The 10,841-nt window shown below is 44.2% G+C and overlaps 1 protein-coding gene across 1 annotated transcript in view; it reads right to left on the bottom strand.

Moving 5' to 3' along the window:
• The window catches only part of Jeb (low-density lipoprotein receptor domain-containing jelly belly protein), a 35,399-nt gene extending 24,558 nt beyond the window's left edge, over nucleotides 1-10,841 (bottom strand). Inside the window, exons 1-2 of the mRNA XM_076438156.1 lie at nucleotides 7,280-10,841; nucleotides 5,036-6,370 (exon numbers count right to left, since the gene is read on the bottom strand). Of these exons, the coding sequence (XP_076294271.1) occupies nucleotides 5,036-5,915 (880 nt within the window). The 5' untranslated portion in view covers nucleotides 5,916-6,370; nucleotides 7,280-10,841. The remainder of the gene's footprint in view (nucleotides 1-5,035; nucleotides 6,371-7,279) is intronic.

Consider the following 10,841-nt stretch of genomic DNA (forward strand, 5'->3'; position numbering starts at 1 on the left):
ATTACACCTACTTATTTTTGCTAATACTAAACCTACCGTTGCCGGTCAAATGACCGGACTTACATTGTTAATTTTATAATTATTGAAATTACGACGTTGCTGACATGGAAACTGATTCGATAAATTTCTTTTCGTGTCGAAGAATGAGTGCGAATGTTTCTTTAAGATCTTTTCGATAACTAAAAATAAAAAAGAGTTATGAATAGTTTGTCGATGTATGATGTCGTTTGGTGGTACTCTAATAATTTTATCTTTGATTGAATTTGCCACCCGGTATATGGTGGAACTCGTCCTCGATCATCGAATGCTGCGCTTGCTATTTTTGCCGGAGCCGATTTCCGACGGGTGGACGTGTGGGAACAGAGTGAAATTGGTATCGCGTGATGATACACGTGATCACATTCGTGTGTGAGCGGCAACAGGTGCGACTATCACTTATCGATAATAATACCACGGTAATTGTCATTATTTCGATATCTCCTAGTGATTACTGCCGGCAATCTAGTCGCGGAAACGATCAGACCGCAGGGATTGAAGTGTTCCCCGTACCATTGTAACCTTTTACGCCGTGTCTTTACTGTTATGATCTTCCTATACATAGTTGAATGTTATGCGAGCGGTGCTTGTGCCGTACTGTGCTACTAAAATCATATTCTGAACTATTGCATATCTAGGTAACGATTAACGTGCTGATATCGAAATGTTCTTTCCCGGTCGATTCATTTTTCCATTGTGTCCAAGTCCTATCGTGATACAGCACGAGACAATTTATTCATTTCATTTAACAAGTTAATTATTCAATTTGTCTTCTGCATATAAATATCAACGTGCAAAAGTGAATGCACGCGTACCTTCAATATTTATAAATTGGGACACAATGAAATCTCGTTACACGCTGAAATGTTGTATGGAGATATAAATTTGTAATTGCGTTTGCAATCTAATCAGTAGACTGCGGATTTTATGCATTTGAGGTAAAAATATACATACAATATCATTTTCTCAACATATTCAGAAAGAAAATATATTTCTATTTCGCTCCAGTTTGTTGCGATTCAAGTGAAACATTTTTATTTTGTGTAAAGATCCACTGTCTACTAATCAGTATACTAGATGTTAGTAATAATTCACCTGCGGGGTATTTATCGAAGACTATAAACGCTTCAGGTCGCTCGCTAAGGGTTAAATAAAAAGATTCGATTTCGTTTAATCGCCAGCCGGTGAACCACTATTCTCCGACCACAGCTCCTCTATTTTTCAGCATTTTGAAGACGCAATTCACACCAGTCACGCAACCCAACTCTGCGTCCACTGCTGCCTCCCCAATTAAAACCTTCATTAAACACATTTGTCTGAAAAACACGCCACCACAGCATCGCGACCCGTGTGCTTCGAGTTGCTATCAATCGCGTCGTTGCAAATAAAACAAACTCTATGGTATTAATACCACTATAATTAATCACGCACCCCTATGCACGAAGCGTGCTGACTCGTTCTCGATATCAATTTTAATTACAAGCTCGTGCGAAAGAGGAGAGAGAGGGAGGAAGAATTCTGAGAACCGGGTGGAACGAAGAGGCTCCTTCGCAATTATTTAATCAACGATACTTCATTTTATCGGCGATCAATTATTAACTGAGCGAAACCCGATAGATCCTCTGCTATACGCAAAGGTCACTCGAGGGAAAATTAATCCCGTGACCCCGGCCGTTTATCATTCCTAGTCCAGCTAGTTTCGCTGGGGCAGAAATAAAAATGGAGCTGCAACGAGAACCGCGAGAGAACCCGCGATTAAATTGTCACTTCGCGGTAATCCGCCGAAGAATCAGCAGCGGGGGTGTGCCATCGCGATCACCCGACCTGATAAAAGTCATTAAACAAGACCGGCCAGCCACCGCGACTCGAAAAATCGATAGATAGGTACTCGCCGATGGCCGGAGGAATTCCATGCCGACATTTCGACCGTCTTACCGCGGTGTCCTGGCGTAACAGGTCCGGGCAATCGATTTCTTTCGGGCGTACCGAGAATGTGATATTTTAGGAATCTGCTCCTGCAATTTCGTAATTTTATTTTAGACGATACAGAAATTACAGCTGATTTTGTGTGGTAATTAGTGGACCGTGGATCTTTATGCAAAATGAAAATATTCTGCATTGATTGCTTCATGACTATGCTACATTAGGAACAACATTACAATATTCTTGAATTTTTCTAATCTATCACTGTTTTATATTTCACCGAACCAAATTTTGTACTCTTACAAATTTTGGGCATCCAGACACAATTTTTGGGAAGCCCGAATACTGCAAATTTTCGGAATCCAAACACGATCCTATGATTTCGGGTACCCTAATTTCATAAACGGACAAGGAGTCCGACCCTAACGTTATAAATTTTGGGGACCCGACCCTATGATTTCGGGTACCCTAATTTTTTAAACTTTAAGGAGTCCGACTCTAACGCTTTAAATTTTGGGGACCCAACCCTATGATTTCGGGTACCCTAATTTTTTAAAATTTAAGGAGTCCGACCCTAATTTTATAAATTTTGCGGACCTGACCCTATGATTGCGGGTACCCTAATTTTATCAACTTTAAGGAGTCCGACCCTAATTTTATAAATTTTGAGGACCTGACCCTATGATTGCGGGTACCCTAATTTTTTAAACTTTAAGGAGTCCGACTCTAACGCTTTAAATTTTGGGGACCCAACCCTATGATGTCGGGTACCCTAATTTTTTAAAATTTAAGGAGTCCGACCCTAATTTTATAAATTTTGCGGACCTGACCCTATGATTGCGGGTACCCTAATTTTATCAACTTTAAGGAGTCCGACCCTAATTTTATAAATTTTGAGGACCTGACCCTATGATTGCGGGTACCCTAATTTTATAAACTTTAAGGAGTCCGACTCTAACGCTTTAAATTTTGGGGACCCAACCCTATGATTTCGGGTACCCTAATTTTTTAAAATTTAAGGAGTCCGACCCTAATTTTATAAATTTTGAGGACCCGACCCTATGATTGCGGGTACCCTAATTTTATAAACTTTAAGGAGTCCGACCCTAATTTTATAAAGTTTAGAGACCCGACCCTATGATTTCGGGTACCCTAATTTTATAAACTTTAAGGAGTCCGACCCTAACGTTATAAATTTTCGGGACCCGATCCTATGATTCCGGGTACTCTAATTTTATAAACTTTAGGGACCTTCATAATGGAACTGTATAATTTGGGGTACTCTAACTTTGCAAACTTAAAGGACCCGACTATATTCAATACAATTTTTGACTACATTCAAAAAATACTGGAACAGTAAGTACGTTCGACAGAATGTAGTGCGATTTCAATTTGTATTGGACCTACAAACGCCGTTGCCATTAAAAATGGGATTTTATTTCATTCCACTTTCTTAAAGTGTGTCTATAAAAATTAAAAATTGCATGAACATCCACAGTCTAATCCCGACTCTATCTTTATAAACTTTAGGTACCCGTCTCGACCCAAAATGTCGTGTACAGCCCTGTCACACCCATAGCCGAAAGAGGAGCCGGTTTCCGGAAGCGTGGATCGTGGGAGGAAATACCCGGGAAACTTTCAGTCCGCACGGAGTCTAGTTCAGCAATGAGTATGTCTAAAGAGAGATTCTTCCGGGGGTGAGGACGCGGAACGAGAGGGTGTAGAAACAAGTTAGAGGCGTCGGGACGTCGGTCACGGACGACACGCTACGAAAACGTACGGCCGGGGGCGCCAACGTCAGCTTTAAAATTAGTTTTGAGGGACGAATGAGAAAGAAGCTTGAATATTTTCGTAATTCAACCACACGAATTTACGAGGAACGCTTGGAAAAGGTCGTGCCCGAGGAGGATGCGGCCTATAAACCACGAATTACATTTGTTCGTCTCGGGAACTTTGCAAACGTCTGACACGAATGTTTCGTAACTGCGTACCGCGCTCGTTAACAAAGAAATCGAGCATGTCCGTGGACAAGTCCTTGTAATGCAACGGAGAGAACGTGTCCGAGGGAAATAGTTGAAATTCTCGGAACAGTTTCGGATGAAATGTTGGATTGCGTAACGGTGAACAAAGACTGCTACGAAGTTTTGTGTTTCGGCGGATTCAGCACTATTTACAAATTTCGTTTTAAGCTCCAGTCGTATATTGTTTGAAAATATTATTTTACTTTCGTTATTACGTTCTAATTTGAACGATTTAGTTCCCGACCGGTTGCAAATTTTTCATCATTGCAAACAAGTATAATTATTATAGATACTTTGCGGATCTTTATGCATTTATAGCTTCTGAAAATTTTCAAAAAACACTACAATATAAGATTCGACAAAATTCAGTACGATTTTTATTTATTCCAGTTCTGAGAAGTCTACTACTATGTACCACAAAAAATCTGATTTTATTCGATTCCACTGTCTTAAAATTCGCCAACAAAAATTTCAAATTGCATAAACATCCGCAGCCTAATCATAGAGAAGGAAACCCCTCTTTCTTTCAGTACTGTTTCGTTCAAAGCTTGAGTCGTATATTGTTTGAAAACATTAATTGTCGTGAATGTAAGTACGTTCTAATTTTAACGATTTAGTTCCCGACTCGTTGCGAATTTTTCATCATTGCAAACGATTATGATTAGACTGCGGATCTTTATGCATTTATGGCTTATACAAATTTTTCACAGAATTAATACGATTTTCATTTATATCAGATTTACAAAGGCTGCTACCACTGAAAATAAGATTTCATTCGTCCTCAGTTTCTCAAAATTTGCCTACAAACATTAAAAAATTGCATAAACATCCGCAGTCTACTTATAATTATTGGGGGGGAGGGGGGGGGAGCTGATATACCCGGAAATTCGGGTTCCCACCCCTAATAATTATCATGCAGAAGAAAAACTCTCTACGAAGAATGTAGCAGCTCTGCTACAACTATCGCTCTCGGTAGACCGGGCGAGATACGACAGTTACGGAGGGACAGGACAGTTCCAGAGAATCGCAAGTGTACTAACAAAGTATTCACTTACGTATCTGCGGGACGTCGTACTGTATGCTTCCTCTGGGTGATCTGAGCAGAAGTTGAGGCGCGGCGCTGATGCCGTTCCCTAGAGGCGTCGGGGGTTGAGCTTGATGGGGGGCAGACTCTCCGGGAAGGTCGATGGCTCTTCGTCCAACATCGGGTATCTGGCTCCTTTTTCCTGGGAGCTTGTTGCCTTCGAGTACGAACGGCCTGTTCAGAAAACCTGCGTTCGTCTGGTAATCCCTCAGCTTCTCTCCCCGGGTCAGGTCAGTCTTCAAGTTCGCAGCAGTGTTGCGTTTCTGCTCGAACAGATCGTCGTAGTTGGATTGTCTGGTTTCCTGGAGGGTTTTCCGTCCGAGTTCGTCGTCGCACACTCGTATCGGCAAACTAATAGTATTCCTCGAATGTCTACAATCTATCCGTAGCTTCTTTCCCCGTTGCTGTCCAACGTGGCTCGGTTGATCGTCATGATGCGTAGGGAACTGTTCGCCAGTGGTTTGTTGTCCAGACGCTGTGGCGTAATCCGAATAGAGGACGTTCAGCATGGTCGGCGATAGCGCGAAGAAAACAGTCTGTAATTCCCTGGGTTCCTTGATCATATCGTCGATCAAAATGCCGGCCGGGGTCCACGAGGAGATCCTCGGCTCGTCGTTCACCAGCAGCCAGTTCGACAGGTCGTCACGGTGGGATGCCTCGGAGGGATATATCCTGAAGTGCAACAGGTTATTGCCGACCGTGTTCAGCTCGTTCTTCTTTCGGATACTGCTGCCGTGTCGGTAGTCGTGTTCCTGTGCTCCTTGCATGATGATCATGGGTCGGTTGCCCACGGCGAGGTCCAGACCCTGTCCCACGTACGTGAGCAGCCAGAACATGCACACTGCCATCATATGTGGGGATCGTTGGAGCCGTCGGTTCACGACGACGGCGTTTGGTAGTGAAACAACGAAGAAAACGAGCGAAACTAACAGACTATAACACCTCGGTTCTTCTTCTTCTTCTTCTTCGAGGTACGACTCTCTCGTGGACTGCTTCGCTGCCAGTCGAAAGGCACAACTCTGTGTTTAGGCCGACTTTTCGTTAGCTGGGCGGAGAGAGGGCGGTGGTGAAATGTCGCCGATAGGGGGGTAGTAAAAGTAGTAGACGATCGGCGATCAATCGATACCGCCTAGGCAAACGCGTTTCACAGAAGTCGTTCCCGTTGGCCACTTTCTCTCATCTAACTATCTTATACAACGAGACCAAGCTGCCTCTCTGTATCGGTCAGCCTCGCATTTTTTTTTCCCCACAACTCAGCGGACAAGCTCGACTCGAACGGGGATCTCTGTCTGTTGCGCTGTGTGTCCTGAAATCAGGCGGTTAGTAAGGAAAGCAACGCGTGTGCGGCTCGAATGCGGTTCAGAGTGCCGGTGAAGGTGTCAATGGTGCTGGTGGTGCGTCGTGGATGCTTTTAAGGTGCTCGACAGTGTGGGGCAACAATGAAAGTCGATCGATCGGCCACGGTTACGTGCTCGTAATCGGAGTGTTTTTCTCCTGGATCTCCTGGCCGCTCGCTTACCGCTAGCTTCTCCTCCGGCTCCTCGCATGACGATCAGGATCAGTGATCGAGGATCAACGACGATCTCTAGTGACTCCTCCGACGTTCCGGAGAGAGACTCTGGTCCTCGTATACGGGACTTACAGCATCCTCTCTGGATACTGTCAGCCAGGAAGACAGAGAACGCTGTCTTGTGTGCTTGGGTGTCAGTGCGGTGCAGCTTTCTCTACGTGCAACGGCGACATCGAACCTCCCGGGACGACTTTTTCGAGTGCGGTATAAAAGTGGCTATGCAGGACGAGAGATCAACAGGTGCCCGAAAAATGTGCAAAACCGTGCTCCCGCGGGTGAACAGAGGAACAGATTAATTAGGTTCTGGACGAACGGGGCGAGTTCTTCGGTGATGTCAAGAGAGAGAAACAGAGAGAGAGAGAGAGAGAGAGAGAGAGAGAGAGAGAGAGAGAGATCGTGTGAGGGGTGCGGAAGACGACGGACACAGAGATCGACTATTACAGAGAGGCTTGCGAGACACAAAGGTGTGCAGTGAGATTATTTTACGTGGATATATTGTATATATATATATATATACACACACACGCACACAGGGAAAAGAGAAATAGATAGAGAAAAGAAAGATATATAGAGAGCGAAAAGAGAATGTGGTGCAGAGCCGCGGAATATTACAATGTGTGGTGCAGTATGGTGCGGAATACTTGCTTCTCTGTCCGGATTGTTGCTCCTCTCTTCCACTTTTTCTCACTGTGGAACCGTTCCCGAAGCACAGAGAGCACAATCTCCGGATGGAACCGCTGGTTCCCGGTCGCACATGCTACTCTAGTCCTCGAGGCGGCGACGATTTTCTCAATGAAACGAGCCGCAGAGCTGTCCGACGTCTCTCTCGTTTCCTGGATTCTCACAAATCACTGTTCGCCGAATCCGCTTTTCTCGTCTTCTCGATCACACGAACACAAAATGGTGCGAACGTGAAGTTAGCATGTTGGTGCCGGTCGCGCGGCTGTCTGTCGCCCGGCGACGAACGATCAACGACGACGATGTCTCTGCTTCGTCCGCTTCGGATGTCCTCGTTCGAAAACGTGTTCTTCGACAGCGTGTGTACGTCGTTTCGGCGAGCACTTACGTCGCGGTGCGGTGTTCCGTCTCGTCGTCGGCCGCGTACTCTCGCATACTTCGACGGAACTATGGTCGCGGATAACCAGACGCGAGCACCTGGGTGATTCGACGGTGAGAGAGCTGCCGAAGACTGTGAGACGCGTGTCTTCTTCGTCAGAGGAACACTGCGCGACGAAAAAACGCAGACGGCGACCAAGTCAGTTTGAAAAGGAGGTTGCGGCCGTGGATGTTGCTTTGCTGGCCGAAGGTCGAGGGATGGAGGATCGAAGGGTTGGGACAGTGGGTTAGTTTAGCGAGTGAGCTGGCTGGCGCCCTCACCAGAACTAACTCCCACGCTGCGCGACAACAGTCACCGGGTTTAATACACCGCGCATCCCCTCACTAGACCGTCGTGTCCGCTCTCTCTCTCTCTCTCTTTTTTCCCACCCCCTGGAACAACCCCCACGTCGCCACCGCTCGTGCTAACCTGGTCCCGGCCACCCCCTGCATCGCACATTTCCGTTCCGCATCGAATCGCACACGCACGCATCGGCAACTTTGTACCTTTTCGATGCATTTTGAACTTGATGCTTATTTTTCTCTCTCGGCATTTTCTTTTTTTTTTAAAATATTTTATTTTTACCTCTCTCCGTCTCTCACACGAGTCGGACAGACTATATGTTCCTCTTTCTCTCTCGGTTTTGCTCTCTGTCTCCCTGTAGCTTCACCCTCGAAGCTGCCATCGCGCTGGTCGATCGACAGCTTTTACGATGTACAGTGTCTTCAGAAAGTTTCCGTATGCCGCCACAACGACCTACCCCCCGAGGATGTAACGAGGGAAAAATTATGTATCAGCTACGAGGTGATGGTTCACGCCGGCTGCGGCTGGCAGACGGCTATAGAGAACTAGCGTAATCCTACGGGTTTACCCGCCGCGCTCATTAGACGCGATACTCTAACACCGAGGGAGTTTGTAGAGATGGGAAGTTGTGGGGTGTTCACGATGGACGGGACAGTTCCCTGCTTAAACTACCCCGAACGCCAGACTGACGTGCAGACTAGTCTTCATGTGCAAAGGAATCGTTTTCCAAGTTGATTGTGACCAACGCGATGACCACGTGTTGCTTCTTTTGGGTATTTTGCTTTGTCGAAAATGATATAGCGTGAGTTTCACTGCGGTATTTTGTCGAAATCAGATTTGAATACGTGGAAATGAATATTACGTTTAATAGGTTGAAAAATTGATACAGCATTGTATTTTGAAGTTCTCCTAATGTTTTCAGTGTTTTCAATTACGCCTACTCAAAATCCGCTGTCTATTGATCAATTACCTAAAAATAATTCTCAGAATAAAATTAGAGTACAGTTTATTCTTTGCTAATCAGATTAAAATACGTAAAAATGAATATTTTGCCGTGAATAAATCTGTGCGATTCAACGAGAATGTATTCGCGTTGGCAAGGCAAGTAAAATTGTCGATCATTCTTATATTTTTATAATCTGAGGACTTGAGAACATCGGAAAGGGTTAATGCAGGTGTCGTTTGATGTTCGTGGTACTGCCGGTGAATTGAGAGGATTTATGGCAGACTGACGAGATTGCTTCTGTTTTCTGTCTTAATGGCCTTTAATTGTCCGCGCAAAGTGTTTGTTATTACTTGCGGTGGATAACGACACTGTGGATTGTCGGGTATAACTGTGGCTTCTACTCGTCTTTTCTCGAATCGAGCGAGAAAGGTGTTTGCAGTTGTTTGAATCTCGAAACTGAACCATTTATTATAACTAGAGGATCTTTATGTATAATATAAAAATAGAAATTCGGCATAGAAAAATGTTGAATGGACTTTAATGAGACTCTTCATTGATATATGACAAAACCTTTGAGTTAAAGGAGTTGTAGTTTAATTTTCTCCTCCGTGTTATTTTCTACTTCACACTGAGAAATGTTTACATAAAGTTACTCCAGAGAAATGTTTGCATAAGGATTATTCATGAGAATTCATTATAATTGGTTTATAGTGCTGGAATTTCTCGACGAAGGGACAATTGCGAAGACAAAATGTCTGTGATCGTTCCACGAGAGAAATCGAACGTTATCGTCGCTATTAGTCAGACGGGGGACTGCAATGAATAGTGAAAAACGCTTTAGGTGTCCCTCGAATTGTCTCTTGAGGAGTCAGCTATATTTCTTCTACCCACAATACACCCACGTCCTGTCTGTTTTACGGGAAAATACTAGTTCAAGTGTCCACTTGACAGTGGGGGTCTAAATCGTTTTGTTCTTTTCCCTTGTGCATGCGGACACAAATAATAACTAAAAACTTCATTTTGCTATCCTCGCTGGCTGAAAAGTACAGCCGTAGTACAATGGAATTTGCGCCTTTGCGACGACAACGAAGACACAATTTCTCAAAAGAACGTCACAAAGTTTCAAGCTTATCATTGAAATTAAATGAATTTGATTGAAACATGTGTTTGTGTAATTCAATTTGACGCGATTAATGCGAATTAAACGAAAACGTAACGCTGCCCCAAAGGCAAATACATAATACCGCAATGATAATGTCAATGAAATGTTATATTACCTCAAAGCGGAATAATGCCAACGCAACAATTACTGGAAAGGTTTGCAACGGTTTACGGGATTTCCAGAAACCAGCATTGAACAAATCCTTGTTCTAAGAAAACGGGAACTGCAGAATCTACGAAAAAACGAATATCCCCTCCACTGTACACTTGCCTTCTTGATGAAGGAAAGACGGTGGCCATTTCCGAGGCAGATTTTTGTGCTGGATAATTTCTGATAAATTCCAAATTTATCAGCGACAGTTTAAAATTCGGTCCGGGTTTATAATTTATTCGCGGAGCGCGCATGAAACATGCATATCGCGCAGGAATCACTTACACGCGAATCATAGCCGTGCAGCGCGCGTTAGTTTATTTTAATTCGCGCGATGGCTGTTTAATTACCCTGCCTCGCGAATTTAATGAGCCAGGTCACGGTGCTCATTTTTTTCGTTAATTGAGAATGGAGCCGGCCCTTCACGTGCTCGCCGAGTATAAATACGAAAATGCGGTCACAAAATTGCACATAAATTGTAAAACTTTTGTTTCTTCAGTTAGCTGAATGTCCGAGGAACAATCTATCAATATTCGTTGCCATTTAATGA

Source organism: Lasioglossum baleicum, chromosome 14, assembly GCF_051020765.1.
Source record: "Lasioglossum baleicum chromosome 14, iyLasBale1, whole genome shotgun sequence".
Taxonomy (NCBI): domain Eukaryota; kingdom Metazoa; phylum Arthropoda; class Insecta; order Hymenoptera; family Halictidae; genus Lasioglossum; species Lasioglossum baleicum.